At 33.0% G+C, this 24,844-nt stretch overlaps 1 protein-coding gene across 1 annotated transcript in view; it reads right to left on the bottom strand.

The window, feature by feature from the left end:
• LOC130891308 (phenoloxidase-activating factor 3-like) overlaps window positions 1-24,575 on the bottom strand; it is a 38,839-nt gene extending 14,264 nt beyond the window's left edge. Inside the window, exons 1-2 of the mRNA XM_057795945.1 lie at window positions 24,367-24,575; window positions 1,132-1,288 (exon numbers count right to left, since the gene is read on the bottom strand). Coding sequence (XP_057651928.1) covers window positions 1,132-1,288; window positions 24,367-24,427 — 218 coding nt within the window. The 5' untranslated portion in view covers window positions 24,428-24,575. The remainder of the gene's footprint in view (window positions 1-1,131; window positions 1,289-24,366) is intronic.
• Window positions 24,576-24,844: the final 269 nt, after the last annotated feature.

The raw sequence follows: 24,844 nt of genomic DNA on the forward strand, positions 1-24,844 counted from the left end.
ACTGACACAGAAACTGGCCTTCCCGATAGGTCATCATCTTCAATGGAAAATTTACCTCTTTTGAAGCTTGCAGTCCAATTTTTCACGGTCGCATACGAAGGACATTGATCACCAAGGGTATTAAGCATACCTTCGTAAATCTGCTTACCTCTTAACCCTTTTAAATAGAGGTACTTGATGATGTCTCGATACTCCAATTTTTCGATTTTCACAATTTCGGTGGACATTGCGTAATTCTGGTTCACTTTTTTGACGTCAAACTTTACACTGACACTTCTAATAAGTTAATGTTCGTTGCTATGGTAACGCAATATTTTGTTTATGCATGGAACTGGTCTAGGCTAACTAGATATCAATACATCCTCGTAAGGACAGTATATTATACCTCAGACAAATAAAACTTTGAGATGAGCGATAAAAAAAATTCTCCAAAAAGTTATTTCAATTTCCCGGTACTGAATAATTCTTTATACACCTAGTGTAGTCGAGTAGACGACAGAGTGTTTGGTACCAATCGTAAAAGACGGTGGAGATAGCATAATGGTCGGGGGCTGTATGTTTGATTCTGAAGTTAATGAATTATTCGTACACAAAGGCCGTATGAGCTCTAAATAGTACAAACTCCAATAGAGTGTGCGTTATTGCCTTAATTTGTTACACTTTTTGGCTATATCAACATGAACGACATTACTCGGCAGAATAATTTGGAGTTGCATGCCAATGTTTTTAACTTGCAATTCATTTTGAAGTTAGATATGATTATAAAATTTGATAGTTTATAAAATCTTCTTCAAAAAGTTGTAGATCTAACACCTCTTCTCCTTTTCTCTATCATTTTAGGACCTGTTCCTGTTATCTGACATTTTTTGTACATGACCATACAAGAATAGTTGTTTGATTTTGATGTCATCTATTAATATCTGGACTCCCAGGTGACTAAATACTTTCCAGTGATAGTATACGTACTCACTAAGTAATCACTTTGAGTGAAAACTAGTTTCATAAAATTGAAAAATTGATTGAGAAGAGATTTTCTTCTAGATATTTCATTCTGTAGAGAGTAAGTAAATTCTATTCTATGCATATGCACATTTGATAGTGTTTTTACGATTGTTTATAATTTATCCTTACCTACAAGAATAACTGTTTAACTGCTGGGTAACATGTTGGGACAATGGCCTATTCAATGATTTTATAGCTTCAATCATTGGTCGACACTGTCGCACCGGAATACAGTCACCTACATCTCCATTTGGTGTTCGGCACCCTTCGTCATCTACTACCCATTCTGCAAAAAGAATTTTACTTAATTTAAGGTTACAGAGATACGACGGATTTTATATATTTATTTTTTAGAAACTACTTATCTATATTATTATATTAAAAACTACTCACGCATTATTTAATGTAGTTTGTGTTTATTTAACTTAACTTTGTCTAAATACAGGGTCTAAATATAGGTCAAAAATGAGTATCGAGGTTTTAAAGCTTTATAATAATTATTACCTTGAAATTAAAGTTAAGAATGACGAAAGATGAAAAACAACACAACTAGTTTTACATAAAATTGTTCAATTACGTACTTCGTTCCGTCAGTGGGGCAACGGATCGTTTTACTTATCAATGAAATGATTTTTTTCGTACTTACGGCAGAGTAATAGCTGTAGACTATAAAATTAAGCAGTACCAGTTACAGTTTATTTGCCAAATAAATTCCATATATTAATCTTGTTATATTGATATCATCTCTAAGCCTCAGATCCGAGAGCTATGTGTAATAAGGTAACAAATAACCGCTTGAGACGACATGAATCATGAAATCTTTATCATCATAGAGCAAAACTGTTGTTAAATTGTTAGCTTTTCAGCTTGTAACCACTGCAAATGATAGCCTAGTTAAGAGTATTTTGAAAAACTCTTCAAACAGGAATTACTTGCCTCTTTGGGACAGGTATCGTATATATAAAAGACTAAAATATATCCCTAATACCCGTATTTTGAAGTTTTTAACCTCTTATTCATAGAAAAAACATCGATAGAATAAAGAAAATAAACAGATTCATGAAAAGCTAAATGTTAAACATCAAAGAGACAGGAAAAGAAACATCTGCATACGTAACGAAACTAATTTAAGGAGAATTTCAATATATTCGGCATAGTTAAAGTGAAAAATTTGTAGGACAGATCATAACAAAAATACGATGGATGGAATAAAAATATTAATTCACAAAAGACCGCGGAACTACAAGAGGAAAAGAGAAAGATTGAAAATGTGTTGGTCAGACGATTTGAAAAAACTCGCTGAATAAAAATAAAATAGGAAAAGATAGAGAAGTAAGGAAAAAGGAAGAGTGGGCCTATAGATCTAGAACGGATACTTCAACATCTGAGTATCATTTGATTCGGTTTTTACATTACATTCCAGATGGAAAGCAATTGGTTAATATAGACAGAATAGACATCAATATCATGTCATTAAGTTTGTTGTTGAAATCTCAAAGACAATAAGGATACATATTGTATTATAGTTATTATTAACACGTTCACATTAACATTTATTTGTAAGAAAATTTTTTACATAGCTTTAACAACAGAACTTATTATATATCTCATTTCTTCCATTCGCTCAGTAGTCGGTTGGTCGGACAGCGTTGCCAGTTTTCATGAGTTTTGAATTAATTCTGGCGTGAACATACTCCCCGCGTTGAAAGCATAAGGATGGCTTTCAAAGGTCAACTGGAAGGGGGCAGATTTTTTGAAAGCTTCTTTTGATGATTTCTCCAGAGGGAGTTCTTATAGAAGCGACCCTAGCGATACCGTCAGGGCCTCTATGGAGCTTGCTGATTCTACCTAATAACCACTGAGTGGGCATAGTGTTCTCGCCTTTCACTAAAACGAGAGAATCTTCTACTAGATGGCCTTGGTTGGACTTCCATTTGGTGCGTCTTTGGAGCTCCGCAATGTACTCAGATTTCCATCTGTTCCAGAAGTGCTGTGCTAATTGTTGTACGAGCTGAAATCTGGAAAGTCGATTCATTTTTATGTCGGTGACATCTTGATCAGGTGCTGCAATTATTGGTCTTCCAATCAAGAAGTGAGCTGGGGTAAGAGGTCCAAAATCGTTGGGATCAGAGCTCAGTGGGCATAAAGGACGCGAATTCAAAATCGCCTCGATTTGTGCGAGAACTGTGGCAAATTCTTCAAATGATAAATGAACTTGGGTCAAAACGCGCCTTAAATGGTGCTTTACGCTTTTGACAGCTGCTTCCCACAAACCTCCGAAATGAGGAGAGTAGGGTGGTATAAACCTCCACTCTATATTCTGAGAGCTACATTTCTCGATTATAGTGTTGCTGCCATGTTTTAGAAAATCCTTTAGCTCTCGCTGTGCCCCGACGAAGCTTGTTCCATTGTCGGACAATATTTTTGATGGTTTGCCTCGTCTAGAGACAAAACGATATAGCGCTTGAATAAATGATTCTGAAGAAAGGCTAGAAATCAATTCCAAATGGACTGCTTTAGTTGATAAACAAATAAATACGCCAATATAACATTTACTTAAACGACAACCTCTACCTTTCTTATCGTTAATCATAAATGGCCCCGCGTAATCAACTCCCACTATTGAAAATGCACTAGAAGGATTAGTTCTATCGCGCGGTAAGTTGGCCATAATTGGCTGTATGGTTTTAGCATTGAATTTGAAGCATTTCACACAATTCTTAACAGTCTTTCGTGCAAGATTTCTACCGGATATAACCCAGTAATTTTCTCTTATAGTGCTTAAGAGCAGCTGAGGGCCGCCATGCAATAGGCGTTCATGTTCTTGTAAAAATAGTAGCTTTGAAAAATGATGCTTTGAATTGATCAAAATTGGATGCCTTTTGTCAAAGGAGTAATTTGAATGTTTTAGTCGCCCTCCTACGCGTAGCAAACCATCGGGTTCTAGAAAGGGACTAAGACTTAATAGATTACTATGGGAGCTCAAAGGCTTGTTATTTTTCAATGTTTCAATTTCGGTAGAATACGATTGAGATTGACAAATTCGAATGAGACATTTTAGAGAATCACTTAACTCCTGTACTGTAAGAGAACCGCCTCTTCTGCGATTTCTCTGAAGACAATTATCCTTAAATCGTAAAATGTATGCCATTGTTCGTTGCATTCTTGAGAAATTTGAAAAACGTTCAAAGGGAAAACTCAGAGTAGGGGGCGCAACATTGGTCAGAAGACTGGATTTAAGTTCAGGTAAATCATGAACCACCTCCAGCTTGTCATTGGGCCAAAAACTTGGGTCCTTAGCTAGCCAAGTAGGGCCGCGCCACCACAAATCAGAGTTTAAAATTTGACTAGGATATATTCCCCTTGAAGCAATATCTGCTGGATTATCGTGGGTGGGGATGTGCCTCCAATCGGCGTGTTTAGTGAGAGACTGAATTTCTGCCACTCTATGGGCCGTGAATGTTTTTAGCAGATTCGGGCTTGTGCGTACCCAAGCTAGAGTTATAGTTGAGTCCGACCAAAGTGTGAAAGATTTGAATTGAATTTTCAAAGCAGTTTTAGCTTTATCTGTTAGGCGGGCTAGAAGCAATGCTGCGCATAATTCCAACCGCGGGATTGGTATTGTTTTTATAGGTGCCACCTTTGCCTTGGCGCATAACAGGGATACATGAACCTTTTGATCGGAATCAATACTTCTCAAATAAACACAGGCTCCGTAAGCCTTTTCCGAAGCGTCAGCGAAACCATGCAGTTGTAATTCAACAGCATTCTTGCAAATAGCTTGTCTGTTTAACTCAAGATCGTTCAAAATAAGAAGCTCCTTCTCCAACCTTACCCAATTTTCAGATATAGCTTTTGGAATAGCGTCATCCCAAGCTAATTTATTTTCCCATAATTTTTGCATTATCATTTTTGCGATAATAGTACATGGGCTTAGTAAACCAAGGATGTCGAATATTTTTGATATAGTAGATAAAATTGTGCGTTTTGTGACCTTTGTACCTATAGGATTGGTATGAATTTTATATTGAAGCTTATCGTTATTGCAAACCCATATCAAGCCTAATGTTTTTGTTTTGCCATCATGCGCAAATTCTAGTATATCGGATTTTAAATCATTTGAACTTATATTTTTGAGCGCGTTGGTGTCGTTAGAGCACCATTTTCGGAGTGCGAAACATCCCGATTTAAGAGTGTCACTTATCGCTTTACATATGTATTGCGCATGCTCAAGTGTAGGTGCACCTGTTAACAGGTCATCTACATAAAAGTCGTGCTTAATGATTTCGGCTATTTCCGGGTTCATTTCTTGAATATCCTCAGCGAGTTTAGCTAAACAGCGTATTGCAAGATAACTGGCAGAGGCTTGCCCGTATGTAACGGTATTTAGCTGGTAGACTTCCAGGTTATCACTCGGATTTTCGCGCCATACAATTTTTTGCAAATGCCTTTGCTCGGGCGTTATTGAAATTTGCCGGTACATTTTAACTATGTCTGCCGAAACTACATAGTTATATTTCCTAAACCTTAAGACTATTGATAGTAAATCGTCTTGTAAAACGGGTCCAATGACTTGAATATTGTTGAAGGATAGACCGTTGCTAGAGGGCGCTGATGCATCGAAAACTACCCGTAGTTTTGTGGTCAAACTCTCTTCTCTCAAAACTCCGTGATGCGGCATGAAATATTCGAAGCTTGAATCATTGCCGTTACAAATTGTCATATGGCCTAGCTCTTTATACTCGTTCATAAATTGTATATATCTGCTGTGCAGCATTGGATCTCTCCTGAATTTTCGTTCTAATGCATAGAAACGTTTTTCGGCTTGAGCTTTCGACTCACCTAAACTAGAAGGTTGTTGCTTTAAAGGTATAGTGACTGTAAAACGTCCGTTCGCGTCTCTGGTAGTAGTTTTGATGAAATTGTCCTCGCAAAATTGTTCATCTGGAGAAAGTTGTCGCGTGCTAGATATTTCCTCGATTTCCCAAAATTTGGCTATTGAATTTAATAATTCCTGGTTTATACTTAAATTACAAGAAGCCTTTTCAACGTTGTTAGTACTTATTTGCCCAGATACAACCCAACCTAGCACTGTATCAATTAATAGCGGCATATTTTTTCCTAACGAAATTTTGTTATTGCTTAAAATTGTCCAAAATAGGTCCGCGCCAATGAGCATGTCTACTGGTCCGGGAATATTGAATTGTGGATCAGCTAGCTTTAGATCACCTGGAATCGCCCAAGATTGCGTGTTGATTCGACAACACGGCATCACACTTGTAATCTCTTTTAGAATATAACAATTGCCATGCGCTTTAAAATTGGTATGTATAGATTTAAATGAAACCTTACACCTTTTACTGACCTTTGAAATATTGTTTGAAATTCCGAAAATTGAAAGATCTGTTTTATGTGTCGCAATATTCAAACGCTTTTGCAAATCCTCCGTTATGAAGGAAGTTTGAGAACCACAATCTAATAACGCTCTTGCTTTGTGAAAATTATTGAAATTGTCTGAAATGAGTAAACAGGCGGTAGATAATAGCACCTGCCCCGCCGCTGGTACCACTACGCCACTGCTTAGTGCTGCGGAACTTGAGCTCGCGTTGTCCGCTATCTCGAGTTTTTCATGCAAAATTGTATTGTGCCAAGCTTTACACACTTTGCAAGGCCCTAATTTACACTGTTTGACAGAGTGACCCGAACGCAAACAGTTATGGCAAAGATTTGATTTTTTGACAAAATCTTTTTTTTGTGTTATTGTTAATCCGAGAAACTCTGCACAACGATATATTGAATGCTCTTTCTTGCAATAGGAGCATGTATATGTACTTGAGGTCAATGACCTTACTCTACTTTGTTTATTGAATTTATTTTCCTCATTACTAAATTTTGAATCTGATTTATTTAAACTGAGACTGTTCTTTGATTCTAACATATTAAGAAAATTGGAACGTTTTTGTAAAAATTGTAGGAATTTATCTAACTTTGGCAATTCTTCCTGATCTCTATTTTCCCTTTCCCATTCAAGGTTTGAGCTAGTATCTAATTTATTAGTAATCCAAAAAATTAGTAGAGGATCCCAATTAGTTATATTTTGCCCCAATTGTTCAATAGATCCCAAATGTTTGTGAATATCGTCAGCTAAATTTTGTAGTTTTTCAGCTGTCGGTTTTTGTATATTTTCTAATGAAAAAATAGCTCTAATATGTTCATATATTAATTTTTTAGTATTGTCAAATCTTTTTGAAATTGTGGCCCATGCCACTTCATAATTGTCGGCCGTATATTTGATTTTGGAAATGGACGCCGCTGCTGTTCCTCCTAGTGCACTTCGCAAGTAATAAAATTTTTGAATATTATCTAATTTTTTACTATCATGAATAAGGCATTTATATGTGTCCCTGAATTCTAACCAATCTTCAAAGTTTCCACTGAATTTAGGAAGTGATATATCCGGAAGCTTTATACCCTCGTTTTTACAACAAGCTTTGTCTGAAATCACGCTAAGATTTGTATCATTATCGTGATTATTGTAGCTTTGTAAAATGTTTTTAGCAACAGCGATTGCATCATAATATGAATTTTCAAATCTCTCTCGTTCGATTAATTGCTCATCTAAATTTATATCATCCTGTAACTCTATTTCTAATTGATATGATTTGAATTCGTCAAGATAATTTTCGGCATCACGTAACCTATCTTTTAATTTTGTAACTTCTGTTTGGCTTAAATTAGATATAGTTGCAAATTCATTTACCGCTTTTGTGAAAATAGTTAACTGAGCTTTAATTACACCTCTTTTCTTTATTAGTTTGCCAAGTTCTGCCATTTTATATTGTCAAATTGTTCAAGCACAAACAGAGAAGCTTTGAAATCGCAAATGGAAAGAAAAATTCGGAAATAAATAATTTGGAACAAACTCACTCTGATTTCGGTCGAACTGCCTGATTCTTGCAATTGAACTAGTCGGCCAGTTGAGTTGATGTCTGGTCGCCGTGATATTGTATCGACTACTTGTTTGGTCGATCACTTTGCACTCGTTGATAGTTGCTTGCAGCACGTGGTAAATTGTTTTTGGGTTATAGTTGTTAATAATATATTGTTTATTGCGAATTTTCACTGGTTTTGTTTATAATCCGGCTCGAAGGACCATTTTTTGTATTATAGTTATTATTAACACGTTCACATTAACATTTATTTGTAAGAAAATTTTTTACATAGCTTTAACAACAGAACTTATTATATATCTCATTTCTTCCATTCGCTCAGTAGTCGGTTGGTCGGACAGCGTTGCCAGTTTTCATGAGTTTTGAATTAATTCTGGCGTGAACACATATGAACTTGAATAACTATTTAGTATGTTAATTAAAATTGAGTAATAACTGGAAAAAACGTTTTAGAAAATCCCATAATAATGACAGGAAATAAAGAGGAAAATAATTGAAGAGGGAAAAACGGAGATGATTTTGAATATGAATGTTATAATTATTTGATTTTGTAGTATATATAGAATATATAAACGAAGTATTTATCAGTAGTGAATAAAACTGCGATAAACGGATAATTGTAGAATTGTGAACGAAATTCTGGTTAAAAATTGAAAAAAAAAATATATTTTTCTGATCAGTCTCTAAAGAACGATTATCTCTCTCCAAATTTGAAGTTATTATTTTGAGGAATATGTTTCCAGTTAAAGAAACATTAACCAAAGATATTGAATTATACATGAAAATTCTGACCAATCCTGTAATAAACTGTTATACTTTGCATTTCACACTGTATTTTGGTAAAATTTTGGTATTTGCTAAAATGTGCAACGGTAAATTACAAACTAAAGGAGGGGAAAATTACTCAAAATTTACTATAAAATACTATCTACTACAATGAGGTAATGTTAGTAATTTTAGATGCTGATAAGAGTCATTTTGTAACCAAAGTAGCCAAAATCCGTCTAATGGTGGGTATTCACTTATAACCAAACATTCCAAACGAACCAAACATACCGCGGGCGCTGTATCAAATTCATTTAGTCCGTACGTTGCGCTGAATAGAACAGAACGCACAAAATATTTGCTTATGAAGAATTTATTCGTTCGCCGGTGTTAATATACGTTAATTTTGAACGTTCATTGCGTTTGTGGTGCTCTTGTATAAATATATTTCAAGTTCGTTGTTTCTAAATTTAAAATAAATATTATAAACAACTGTAAGAGTCCCCAGGGGCTGAAAAGCACAGTGTAATGGCCAGACTATCTTGTACATGAATTTCCTTTCAAAATACAGTATCTTTCTTAGTTATTCTAGAACCTACTAAACATTGTAGATTCTCGAAGTCTTCTTCTTCTTCTGCAGCCACCTTTTTGAAAATGTTTCATAATATAGACCACTAAATAAGGCCATATTTTGATGACGGAAAAAGAGGGTCTTGCTCACATGAGTGCGCGACGTGTTTTGTTGCAAGTGGATACGTACCTTAACAAATTTTAACTTCTAACAAATTAATACCTTGTTATACAAATAACTATTTATTACTTATCAATATTAGCATGCAATCATTGACAAAACTGGTTTTAATGGTAATTAGAAATTGTATTTGATTGAATCCAGCTTGTTAGAATTGAAGCATATAGAATAAGCAACATTTTGAATACTATTATTAATGAAAATATATTATTCTCAAATCTTTGAAATTTAAATTATGTGCAACGTCACCAAATGTATGAGACAATTTAGTAATGACCTTGGGCATTTACTTATATCGTTAAGACGAAACCTTCTAGCATTTAATTATAATATTTATGGTTATTCCTTTTCTAGAAGAGTTTCAAGAATCGTTTGCAGTAAGAAGAAATAATGATTGTACTAAATCATCTAAATATAAGAGGACGGTTTGACGATGGAGGAAGTTATTTTATTGTAAAATAAATATTTTATTTTTTAACAGAATTTCCTTTTCCTTATCAATAAGACGTAGAGTTCATTGCTTCGGTTGTTTTCTATTTCTGGTGTATTATAGTGTATAATTAAATTCTTACTTGAGTAAAAATTCGATTAAACTAAAAAACAAACAGTTTTCTGCTACTTTCAGCCTCATTTCATTATTTTGAAAATTTGTTTGTCCACAATTCGCTATGGTCATAAAGAGATGAAATGATTTGAAGATTTATAGAACAACTGCCTGAAATTTGAATTTTTTTGTCGTGAACAAATATAGAATTTGAATTTTTCGCATTCATATTATATTTGGCGCAATACAAACAATAAATAAAGCAGCTGTAAATTATCACATCATTGCTTTAAATCCACCAAACAGAGTTCATTATTTACATTACCATTATTTATTATAATTTTATATTGTATGTTTTGAATCACTACCGCACTCAAAGTAGGTGAACTATTTGCGTCGTGTTGCTTTTAAAGTAGAAGAAGGTCTAATTTGGACCATTTTTCTAATATTCACTATATAAAAGCACTAAACAAGTATCAATAAAAATTAAATCGTAGAAAACAAACTCACTAAGTGTACCTTCAAAATAATACCATTTATTAAAATTCAAATACCATTTATAATAGTAAAAAATCTTGTTATCGTTCCAATATAGGAAATTGGTTCCATTATTTGAAACGCTAGCTTCCTAAATTGAACCATTAGCTTTCTTAACGACAATTACAACAATAGAAACTTTCAACTGCAGCACTAACTCCAGCACTCCGATTATGTATCCTAGTGCGACAATTTCATACATTGTATCATATCTTCTTTCTTGGCACCTACTTTTTTTAGAGTTTTTCAAGTTTATTCTGTCTAAATGTGCTTTATAAAGGCTGCTCGTTATTTCCACTACCTTCTGAGCTATTGGCGGATTTTGATTTTTTTACTCGCGGGGATATTTCTTCAAGAACTCTCCTAAATCGTTATTTTCGTTGTCACTTCTATCTCCATCATCATTATTGCTAGAAGTTGTAACAGAGGTTGCAGGTTGCAAAACATCAGCTGGTGTAAATTGGTCATCTGTGAATAAAAACCTATTTACTGGCTAAATTCCGGAAGCACGGAAGGCACTGCAATTCTCACAGTGGCCGCTCTGCCATATGCCTCATTAAGTACTTTTGACATTTGCCTTATATTTATTTTCTCCCCTTTATATAAGCGAAGAAACGTTTCTTGACCTTGTGTAAATTAAGTCTGTAAAGGACCAAAAAATGCTATATACAATAGCTGTAAACGGTGGGTGGTATGGCCTGGCAGTTGGAGTAAAACGATTCCATTTTTTCTAGCTAACTCACAAGCTTGCAAATTTTTGCTGTGTGTTGTATGGCCATCAAGAAGTAGGAGAACTTTATTGTGTAAATTCCAGTTGATATGTTTTTGGAACTGCATCAGCCATTCAACAAAGAGATCTAAGTTAATATACGGGGTGTCCCACGACAAGTTCAAACTATTTGTATATATGGCAAAACACTTATAGTAAATAAATGAAAATTTTTACGTTTGGGTTTTCGCGTACGATCTTTTCAACTAAAACATTTTCAAAGTTGACCGACTTCCAGTTCTACCGGTAGTAGACTGTAACTTTGTTATTTTAGACAGAACACTATATGTATTAATACATTTTTGAAATCTACGGAAGCTTTCTTCAAAAAATGCCTACTTTTTGAGTTATTAATTTTTTTGTAAAAAATTTGACCGTTGCAGACCCTTATAAATTATTTTTTATTTTATTTAGACACGTTGATTCAAGCACTAAGAAATAAAAAAGATTATGTAAATTTGTTTTTAATACATGGTGAATGTGACAAAGTTGTTACAAGAACATGTACTTTATTTGCTGCAAGATATCCTGATAGACCACGACCAAACACGCATACTGTTAAAAGAATCCTCAACAATTTGAAGCTTTTCGGTTCATTTTAAGCAAAATGTTGTTGCTACTTATCCAGAAGCATCAATACGTGTTGCCGAAAGAGATCTTAGAGTAAGCAAATCGTCGATTCACCGTATTTTATGAAAACAAAATGCATCCCTATTCTTATAATTTGCGTCAAATTGCCGATTTCATTAAACGAGTAGAGTTTGATGAATTTTTAATAATAAAATTCCAGGAAGGCGAAGATTTTTTAATAAGTATAATTTGGTGCGACGAATCGAAATTAACGAAAAATGGATTATTTAATAGACACAATTCCCATTATTGGAGTTAAGATAATCTTCATTTAACCAAAGAACGTGCTTTTCAAGATCGGTGGCAGTTCATTGACCTTTGTGTTGTTAGAAATAATCAAACAATAACACTTCATTTTTACGATGGGAATTTGAATGGTTAGAAAACACTTCATCAATTAATTTATTCTTGATTAATAATGTAAAAAACAGTTTTTGTATTTTTTAATTTTTTGTTTTATTTTTAGGTGAAAGATATCTTGATATTTGAAAAAATTTAAAATAAAATTATTTAGACCGCTTGCCACCAGACGAATTAAACAAACTTTCTTTATTTATGACGGTGCTCCTGCTCACAATGAGCCTTTTTCCTGAGAATAATGCAGCGAACGTGTCACCAGAGGCAGCACTAGTAGTAGGGACAAACATAAAATATTTACATGCAAAGCAATTGTATTTACGTGATATTATTTTATTATTTAAAAATATAAATCTGATATAAAAAAATTTTTTTGAACTTGTATAATGCCAACAAAGCATTGCAGTTTTGCGAATTGTACGTCGGATAATCGATATCCAGAAGAGAATGTGTTTTTTATACCATTTATAAAGCCTCATGTTGATGAGGTTAGATGTAATAAATGGATACATGCTTCGACTTTTTTTTAAGTAATGTTTGTGATTGGAGTAAAATAAAATTTTTTTAATGAAATATGAATGATTTAAGACGTAGTAGGCATGAAACAATTCTAAATAAATAAAAATAAGGTAAAAAATACTATTTATTAGCAATACACATACTGATTTAGTAATTTCTTACGTGTTGCTTTTTTTTATTTTAAGGTTTTTGCTATTTACTGAGCTGATTGATTACTTGAGAAAATAAATTTATGTCTGCTAGCGTCAAAGTCATAAATGATTGACTATTTTATAACTGAAATTATGATAATTTGTCTGTATAGGACTAACCTGTCTATTAATTCATTTTTTTTCCACTTATTTTTAAATTACGACAAGCAAGCCAGCGTTTTAATGTTACAACATTGTTATCTTTTACGGTTGCAAATTTTAATTTTGCTCCAGGAACATCGTCCTCTGTTAAAAACATTTTTTTTCAAGTACACTTTACTGTGTGTTTATATGGGGATTTGACAGTGTTTGTCCCTACTGAACTACTAGCGCTGCTAGTGAGTAATTTTTCGTACTTCAGGGAAAAGGCTCATTCAATCGTCATAAATATATGTTTAGAAGAGCGATTTGAAGACAAGTGGTTAGCAAATAATGGTCCTTTTCGGTGGCCCCTTCGTTCTCCCGATATGACGCCTTTAGATTTTTTTATATGGGGTCACATAAAACAAGAGGTTTACTCACAAGCCTTAACAACTAGAGAAGATTGTGAGCTAAGAATGATAAGAATGAAAAGCCGTGCGACGAATGAAGGCGTACAGAGAAGGATTGAAAAATGCATTGAAGTTCAAGGGAGCAATTTTGAACATTTACTTTAAAACATCAGATTATTTTCCTTTGGCTTTTAATTTTCCATAATTTTTTTAAGCATATCTTGTTATTGTCACAAATGGTTTAATTCGATTAACTTTTGCTTAAAATGAACCGAAAAGCTTGAAATTGTTAAGTATTATTTCAACAATGTGCGATTTCGATCGTGGTCTATCTGGATATCTTACTGCAAAGAAAGCATATGTTCTTGTAACAACTTTTAATCCAGTCAAAATAGACAAAAATAAGTCATAACTTAGCAAAAATTCGCATAGAGCTGCAAATTGACAGAGACGTTAAATACATCATTATAAATGAAATGTTAAAAGTTTCCTTCGATCCTACATCTGCAAAATATTTCATTCAAGGTCAAAAGTACAAAATTAAGGTTTTTTTCCATTTTTCTCGAAAACAGTAAGTATTATCGTGAAAGTAGGTCAGACAAAAGTTGTAGATCATACAATTTTCTACAAAAATGGTCCGTCACTTTTTCTCTTGCGACTCACCATTCGTGAGATATCGCGGTTTTAATCATTAGAAAATTCATATTTAACATAATATGCACTAAAATGCAGCCTGTATACGTCACCGGACGTTAAATATTAATGAAAATAAGAAACTATTGGTTTGTGTTACTTACACAATAAAACTTATATACATCAAATGAAGATTTTAAAATATACGACTATACTGTTAGTCTATAATTCTCTTCGTCAGTATCCTTGAGTAACATCTGATAGCTACAAATGGAATTCGTTTTCTTCTTGCAATATATGGTGCTCCAAAAAAAATTGATTCCATAGACAAATATAGATATTTGAAGTTTGTAAAATCTGCATGGAACAATAAAACAGTACAGTTGTCTTGTCTGTCTTCAACATCTGCTTCTGCCTTTCAACACTTGTATCAAGTTCAAGTGTGGCAATGAGCTGGACCCAGAAGAATATTGTTGGAAATTAACAGATAATTATTTGGAGCCAATTCAAACTTTACACCCGCCTGCTCCAGAAAAACTATTCAATACTATTTTTTATAAATGCAAGACGGATTGTAGTAAAAATTGTGACTGTCAAAAAGTGGAATTATTTTGTTCGCCAGTATGCATCAATTGTCAGGGTCAGACTTGCTCCAATATTGAAACAAATACAACAGATGATGATATTTATGATATTAATGAAGAGACTATTGATGCATCCCTTTTCTTAGAACAGTGAACAGAAATTCTGCAAAAAGAAGAGAATGAAGACGAAGAAATAATTGTCGAAGTAGAATTAGACAATCATCTTATATAATTACATGTAGAAAAAAAACAACCTATTCCACTTTAATCATTAGCAGTATTACTATTCTTTCAATTAATAGGATACGATCTGATCAAACTTTCTTTATTACAATAGATCGTGGAGTATACCTACTGAGGAAACCACGTTAAAAAAATGCGCCAAGTACATTACCTTATAGGTGGTGTGGAAATTGCGTGGTGCGGTGGTGTGCATATTATGTAAAATATGAATTTTCTAATGAATAAAACCGCGATATCTCACGAATGGTGAGTCGTAAGAGAAAAAGTGACTGGACCATTTTTGTAGAGAATTGTATGATCTACAACTTTTGTCTGACCTACTTTCACGATAATACTTACTGTCTTCGATAAAAATGGAAAAAACCTTAATTTTGTACTTTTGACCTTGAATAAAATTTTTTGCAAAAGTAGGATCGAAGGGGACTTTTGACATTTCATTTATAATGATATATTTAACGTCTCTGTCAATTTTCAGCTCTATGCGAATTTTGCCTAAGTCAAATGTCTATTTTGACTGGACTATTTACCATGTATTAAAAGCAAATTTACATTATCTTTTTTATTTCTTAGTGTTTGTATCAACGAATCAAAATGAAATAAAAGATAATTTATAAGGGTCTGCAACGGTCAAATTTTTTACAAAAAGTAGGCATATTTTGAAAAAAGTTTTTTTACAAAAGTATACTGAAATTTTACGTAGATTTCAAAAATGTATTAATATATATGGTGTTCTATCTAAAATAACAAAGTTACAGTCGACTTCCGGTAGAACTGGAAGTCGGTCAACATTGAAAATGTTTTAGTTAAAAAGATCGTACGCGAAAACCCAAACGTAAAAATTTTCATTTATTTACTATAAGTGTTTTGCCATATATACAGATAGTTTGAACTCGTCGTGGGACACCCTCTATCCTGTGTCCGAAATCGTAACAATACTGGCGGGAGGTGCTCCGATTTCAAGGTAACGATGAAATATTCCTTCCTACCTGGTCCTTCCCTTTACAAACTTTTTTGAAAAGTGGTAAAACCAGATTCGTCCACATTAAATATAGTATCGACAGTACATTCATACTTATCGACAATTCGTTCTAAAAGATCGAAAAAATTGTTAACATTTTCTTTATTAAAGCCTCTGGCTCTCGCCTTTGAGGTTCCTTCGGGTTTCCGTAGAGAAAGATGGGGATTTCGTTCCAAAAATGAGTAAAACGATTTTTTACCAGCAATTTTTTCTGTATGGAAACAATGAGATAAGGCATAGTTTTCTGACATCCTTAATTAAACCAAAATAGCATTCTTCAAAGTGAACGATGTGCTCATAAATTATTCTTTCTATATTTGTAGAAAATACCGATGTTCTACCAAATACTTTAACATTATTGTGAACGGAGACATTTTCATCAACATGCCTCTTGATAGTCACCTTTTGAACCCCATTCACACGACTACATATACTATTCACAAACTCGTTTTTTTATTTGTATTTCGTCGTAAAAGATAACATTTAGTTAACAATCGAAATTTTTTCATTCCATATGTACCCAATAACAAAAGCATATTATATGGGCATTTACACTAATCAATTTGTCAAATTTATGTGAAATTTTTACAGATTTTGATCAGAAACATGGCAGGAATTAATAAAAGAATCACCGTAGCGAATTGTCAACCTCTGAAAAGTCTTCTCCGTTAAACCAAAGTAATTCAATATCAATAATAAAATAAAGATAGTCACAAAAAATATACATAGTTGTTTGATATAAATATTCAAGTAGCACTACTTGTTTCGCAAATAATCTTAATAATGATCACTAAATCGTCTTCTCATTTCCATTTCTGGATCTAGAAATACATCAGATGCCAATACTAATCGGCCTGTTATTAGTTTTCCAGCCGTTTATAAAATACGTTTACGCGTTAGGATTTCTCATACTTGAAATGTACTGAAAAATATCATCAGAATTTGTAAACTAGTTAATGAAACCTAGGCTACTACATATTCAAAGTAACGCATGCAAGTGTTAACAAGACACTTACCATCCAAATTATCCGGTAAATAGAATGGATTTGGTACAGGACCAGTATCTAAAGAAGTAACGGGAATGGATTCATTGTCAAGATATTTTTGAATGTTAATGTTAAATTTTTTCAACTATTATCAATTTGTTTGCAGTTATTCAAATTCAATCATATTTCAATTCATCTGCGAATGTTCATATTTTCACAAGATTTGCAATAAATTGGCATTCTGGGCATCAACATTTATTGTAATGACACTAATACGCTTAAAATATCAGAGGATCATTTTGTAACGAGGTTGTAAAAGTATTCAAGATTATTTTCGAACGCACCACTGATAAATGGAATTTCTTGGGTTAATCGCCGGTATGGATAATTTTTATAATAATGTTTTTTTGTCTTGTAAAATGTAAAGTTTAATGTGAGACGTTTTTGGATATAAGTGCTTAACATTTTGAGATCCCGGTTGATATTCATTCCTTTTCGACCTCATATAGTGTTCATTCACTTCATGAGTGACCCACAAAACCAGAAAAAACAGCAATTTTTCTCCCTGAACTCCAACTAAAATTACAAAAATTTTAAATCATCACCATCAAAACATGTCACTTGCCGCGGTTGTAGTTTATTTTCGTAGGTTTCTTCCATTGACACTGAGTAGGAAACTGACACAGATGGTTTTAAATTTCCATTACGAAATAACACGGCTTTTAACAATATTTCGATGAAACAATGAACAAGTGTCATTCACTTGGAAAATGATATCAAGATCCTGCGTCACACCAAAGACGGGAACCAAGAAGTTCTGACTATTACTTTTACAACCCCAAATCACGTACGAAATCATTCATTAAAATAGATGATGATTTCTAGCGATATCATTGAAAATTTAAGAGCAATAATTCTCCTATTCTTATTTTCCACTGAAAAATGACACAAAACTGCTGCCCAGTACTCCCAGTTTGTCTTGATATCCGATAACAACACCAAATTACATGAATTGAGCTGTTCACTTTTTGAGAAGGTCTGGCTTATAACTTCACCATTAATTTTCCACAATATAACCAATTTTTTCCACGAGAAATTTTACCATTGTCATATTTATCAATTTATCTCAACTATACGCAACCATTCTTTCACAAACTCAAATGCAGAGACCAAATGTCGATTCTGTAAAATCTGGACGCATCTAAATTAGCATTATAAAAACTGTTTGAATTGTGTTATAAAAATTGTATAACAGTGTCGTGCGAAAATGTGGAGAATGTGAATACTTCCAATGTCGGTCGTGAGAAAATATATAGATGTCGGAATGAGTCAGACAGCGCTCTCGAAAAATCGGTATACTTCTCCGGCTACGCTCATAAGTCTGGCAGCGCTGTCGAGTATCTTAATGGTAATTTTAGGGAAGTGATAGGCAGACGAAGATTCGTTGAATGGCGATCACGGTCATGTGACCTGAGACCTTGTGATTTTTTCCTGTGGAACCTTCTCAAGGATCGCATTTTGCAAGAGGACCACCACCCTCTGAACTGGGATTGAAGAAAAATTTGAAACTCTTCGCCGACTGCTTGACATGCTCCGCCGAACATGTTCCTTCATTGAGAAACACTATTTCGAATTCCTTGATATAATTTTCTTTACCTTATTACTTCTTAGACCTTTTTAAACATTTCTCGTGATAATTTGTTTTGATTTAAGGTCTATTTTCTATGAAAATTATTTCAAGATATCGTGTAAAGATTGACGTTCCGACCTACTTCGGTTTTGATCAAAATATGACTTGGCCCTGACAATTATATTAGTCAATAGATCATCTCCATCATATATATCGAAATGAAAATATTAAAGAAAAAATGTTTTGAGAAGTAAAATTAATTTTTTCTCAATTCTCACACAAATATGTTGCAGTCATTAATCAACTTGCAATAAAATTCATAAAATATATAAATTTTACTGAAATTGTTTAGGTGTTGTTATCATTTATTATTTTTATTATTTTTTTCGTGTATTTGATTTCGTTTTAAGAATGTTTCAATCTTTATAACTGAATGTATGTTTTCAATATTTGACGGATCGTTAATTCAGTTTTATTTCCTTTTTATCGTATTGATCACCTTATGGTTTCTTTTCTACATACTGAGATGTCTGCCCTATATATGCGTCCTTTATGTTGTTGACTTCGAAAGTCCTTGTACATATGGCTAGGGAAAATGACTTATGTTTTTATTAAAGAGTGATTAAAGAAAAAATTAAGTTAATTTTAATATTTCCTATTTTATTCATGTTATTAATATCATAATTAATGTTGAGTGCATGAATTTCTTGATGTTGACTAATTCGATAGGAGACATATTTTATTTTGAGACGAACAATTTCAGAAGTCATCATAATATTTAGTTTCATAGCAAATTATCACTTAGAATGTTTATTGTTGCTAAATACGTAAAGTGAAAGTATCTCTTTGATCATAGAAAATATTTTAATTAACTACGGTTCCGGTTAACCTTACAGCAGACAAGACCGTCGCGTCGTTAATACATTTTTCAGATTTAGATTAACGCAATGACGATATCGGCATAAAAAGATATGCCCGATTATATCCTACTTAGCTAAATTTTAGAATGTGTGAAAGGCAGGCAAAAATTAGTCAATGCATTTACAACACATCCTTAATTAAAAAATATTGTATACTCATAAGAACGGTCTGTGATGCTGGATTTGGATATATTTGTAATTTCCCTATGAACATTGTTTCAATTCAAGGCATCATAAGCGTAAAATTATTTAATAGTTATAAAAGTTATTCGTTCTAACTCAAGTTATTCTATTAGTTAATATTGAAAATAATCTGAAGACTATGGAGAGCGAGGTTTGACAGCTTCTTAAAGTGGACCTGAAATGCTAAAAGAAAGAGAAAAAACATCGTTATGCACAACCCTATCTCTCTCTAGACTATACTGATTCTGATTTCTATGGCGTTGAAGTTTGTTATAGGAATTCAGACTTTTACAGAACTATTATTCTATGTTAAGGATTTCAAAGCGAACCGTCAAAATGTGCAATTGATTTACAATAAAATGGATATTACGTTTTTTTCTCGAAGAGTTTTTGCATTACTCAATTTCGAATCGCTTATGTTTTGAAAAAAGGTGTTCAAGAGAATTACTAAATAAAAATTCCGCATCAAACGTGTGCCGATTCCTGGTTCCCCTCTTACTCTATTATGCTCCTTTTGGAATTTCTGAAACATCAATGTATTCACATCGATTTGATTGGTCCAATTCCAATTATACGCTCTTTTGGATATTGCTCAACTGTTATGATCATTTTACTCGCTGTCCTGAGATTAATAATTTAAAAAACGTTATTGTAGATACTGTAAATCTTGCAATTTTGTATTATTGAATCTCTCCGTTCGAATTTTCACAAAACCCTGAACACTTCAGCAAAATCTCTTCATGTAGCCGATGATTTGCTATTTCCAAACCTTGGAACAAAAATCTCAAGCTTATGAGACTTGCTTATGTTCAACTCCAACATCATTATATTCTCAACTTGGTGTTTAGGTTTTCATGACGCTCTCGAAATGATTTTTTGAGAGAGGTAGCATATTTTGTGTATTTTTTTATATTTCATCAAAATCCGATTTTCATTCCGTCGCGCCCTGATGTCATATAATTCCACACGTTACCTTGATTTTCAACAATACAATACGAAATTGATGTTATTTTTTGAAAATAATTTCAGAAAAACAGACAACGAAACCAATACACAACGTACTAAAAATAGACTTTACTTTGATCATTCAAATATTGAATACTTTATTAACAATGGGACGTAAATTGAGATTCAAAATGAAACACGTGAACTCGTTACAACTATTGTTTACTTTCGTAAACGGTAAACGGGTATTTTACATGAATTCAACGAATTATTTCTAAATGGAATTTCCAAGTAAGTTTCATTTGTAACCTGCTATTAATTATAAATGTGGCGAACCGTGCTATTTAATCCGTAAATATCAAATTATTGAATATAATGTCACAAAAGTATACAATTACAGGTGGGTTACACTGAAGTACCAATTTTTATAAAAGAATATTGATTAAAACATGAGGTAAATTATTTTATTTAAAACAAATAGAAGACTAGCATAGAAGAATTTCTATTATTAGTGGCTATCTCAACGTCAGGAATTAGTAAATGTTATAATTTTCAAAGAACATGTCACGTGGTATTAAATTTCATAAGAAAAGTGAATGAGTGACCTATTTATATCTATTTCAAAGAGCATTATATTCACCACCCGCTGTATCCTTGAGAACTGACACAAATAAAACATAAAGGTGGATAGTGTTCATAGAGTACCGGCAAGCTTAAGGCAGCGTAGAAAAAGTTACCTTCATGAAGTATTCTTGGTGTGCCAGACAAGCTAATAAGACTGGTGGTCATGACCCTATACAACACCAACTGCAAGGTGAAGGTAGCCGGCACAACATCACGCCGATGTGCTCTTTCTTGTATTCTGTTTAACCTCACCTCGAAAATAATATTTAGGAGGCTGGAGACTAACCCGGGAAGAACCCTACTCGACCGATTAAGACCGAAGGTGGCCTACGCTGGCGATATTGACCTGATAAGAAGGGAATTAGAGCTTAGATAGGACTTCCGGTCATACAATGAAAAATACAATCGAGCAGGGTCAGTTCGAACATGTTAACAACTTCAAATACCTCTCTCATAACTGAAAACCATAAGACTGCACTGGAGATACAGAAGAGATTGAAAGATGGAAACATGTTTATCATGGAGAAATAACAGAAAATTATTCTATCGCAGTAATTTTCATGGGCCCTAGTACGTCGGGTTTACAAATTACCATTGTGGTTAAGTAACATTTTCTCTCAGTTTTCTTTTTCAATGTTGCTTGCATCAAGTAGGTAATGAAAAAAAAATTAAGAGGATGTTAATAAATATATAGTTAAATAGATAGATAGTTAGAGAGAACTGAGTATTTTAGAAAATTGTGCCTAATTTATCCATATATACCAATCGTCTAATATTCAAACACTTCTTCTTTCCTCCTTCTATCTCTCCAGGTGTCTGAGAAGGATTCCGGTTCCTTTTGTTCCCAATGTTTCTATTCTTTCCTGTATAATGCTAATCTAATTTTAATTTTTTATTTTGTTTATCACATCCTATCCCTTTTATTTGACCTATTAACTTTCTTCTCGGTTTACCATTTTTCTTGTAAGTCCGTTTGTTTTCATTTTGGGAATATTTCCGTATAATTTCTTTCTTATATATTTTTATTATTGTGTATCAGCTTTTGCTTCAATATTTGTTTTACCTTTTTCACAGTCATGTCAATATTTTTATGTCCCAGTATGGTCTCGTTATTCTCGCTATTTGCTATTTCTGCCTCTTTCTTTCCATTTCAAGTCAATATAATTCCTAGATATTCATACTTGATACTTTTCCTAGTTTCTCGTTTTGGCTTTTTTTTTCAATTTGTATCTTGATTCTGTTGTTCCCAAAATTTACGATCGCTAGTTTTGTTTTCTATATTTATTATATAAGAACTACTTTCATATCGAAATTTAAGATACACTGGGCCTATAATCATATTTTGAATTTACAATCTCTAGTTTTAGACCGGGCGTTGGATGGAGTTGAGTGTGCTAAATGTGAGGACCGCATTCAGTGTATGATTTTGAACTCAGAAAAGCATGCAGATTATGATTCTGGATGTTGCCAGGAGCCATATTGGTCAATTTTTTTTACACCCCACCTCCTTAGACATCTAGTAAATGGACTAAACACATACTTTGATATCATTATAACGATTGTTTTAGTGAGAATATCCAATTGATTTTTATGATTAAAGATACTTACAGATGATCAAGTGAAAAAACAACAGGAAAATTAAAAATAATTATTATTGATAAAAAATTTTTTTTAATTCAAAAAAATCAAATTTTCATATATTATAAATGAAAAAATGAAAATTATCAATCTTTTTTATTCTGACAATCGTTATTTATGCATTTGCATAAAGAAATACAATAAATATGTAATTTTTTACAAGAGCAAGCCATTGTTTTACAATTGGACGCACATTTACACGGTTGAATCAACAATTCCGGCAGTGGTTGCTTGGTCATTTGTCGTGGGTACAATTGTTCGCAATAGCCAATTTTTGAGAAAACATCATCTTTTTTTTCGGGCAGTATTTAAAATTTGTTCGCTGCTGAAATTTCAGAACATAAAAAAAGAGTTTTTTTCTTATTTTTTGTTTGTTTACCACATAATAAACATGTCTGTTTCGTATCTAGTTTTAATTCACTTCTTGATGACCGACGAACACGTTGGCTACCTGAAACATTTGCTTCTGTAGAGGAGGTGGAAGTAGAGGCATTCTCCTGCTTTAGTAATGCTAATTCTCGACGCCTTATTTACTCTTCAGTAATATAAGTTGCAATACAAGCTCGATGCCAGGAACAATTGTGTGCAGTAAAGTCTGTATCACTTTCTATTTTCTTACTAATATCATCTTTTCTGCGATCCGCTGCTTTTTTAATACTAATAAACGTTTGTGGTTTTGGATTCTTCACTAAATCGCCCGTTTTATCACAAAACAAACACGACAATTCATTTATCTTTCGCTTCTTCACATTTATCACTTGTAGTGACATTGTCTTTACTTTTATTTAAATAAATAACACTAATAAAACAGTGGATTACGAAAAAACTTAAATATTATTACTTAAATACGCAAAAATATGGGCTACAAATTCTTTTCTACTGACTACTCCAAGCGCTATGACTCAGCAACGTGCCGAGCAGGGAGATGGGAAACGGACCAGCACAGCTGCCGGCAACATGTGATTTTCTATTATTTAGAGTCTCAGGTAAAAGAATTTGAGCATAGTTGCCCCGGTTCTCACATTTTGCATACTCAACTCCATCCAGCGCCTGGACTATTTGACTTCTTTATTTATTATTTAATATCCTTAGTTGGAACAACATCCCAACTAGGAATATTGAAAGTAGACTTTACTTAGACTATAGTGTATATTCATCTAATAATAACAATTTGCAAATACTATGAAATCAGCAACGATGACCATAATTTATAAAATATCCAGTTTTGTTTTGTTATGATTTGGTTATATTATTTGCGAATATAAATAAGTGCTAAAATGGTCTACTACCTACTATTTCAAAAAAAAATCATTGATGGAATTATATGATAAATGATACATAGTAGGAATGATTCAATATTATAATCAGAATATAACTATTCATACGAGAAATCTAAGCTATTAAATATATTTTTATATTGGTCATTAAACATAATTGTACAAAACAGGCTACTAACCTTGACATCGACCAACAATTAAAAAATTAACACAGAATAATATTCTAAGAACTAAACACATTTGAATCGGAGTTTTAACACAAACTGAAAATCAACCGAACGATGTTATCCACTACGGAGATACTGTTGAGACAACTGGTGCTTGGTGAACTTGACGTTCAAGTCTCCATTAACACACAGACAAGTTTTCGTGATTATGTTGATGATGGGAATCGTCAAAATGATACGCAATAGTGTGGTAGATAATTAACTATATTTTATAAGATTTACGAGTGAGAAATTACGTGGTAATATAACAGATGGAAGATCAATACCAACATATTTTTATGATAGATATAGCATGTTTCGACTTCGTTTGGAATAACATAAAAATACTACGTATATAATAACAAAGATTTTCAATATTTTTGAGCTAATCTCGAAAATGAAGTTGTTTCATATTTAGTCAAATTTTAAGACCCATGTGTAACCGCAAAAT

This window comes from Diorhabda carinulata, chromosome 3, assembly GCF_026250575.1.
Source record: "Diorhabda carinulata isolate Delta chromosome 3, icDioCari1.1, whole genome shotgun sequence".
In the NCBI taxonomy this organism is placed as follows: Eukaryota; Metazoa; Arthropoda; class Insecta; order Coleoptera; family Chrysomelidae; genus Diorhabda; species Diorhabda carinulata.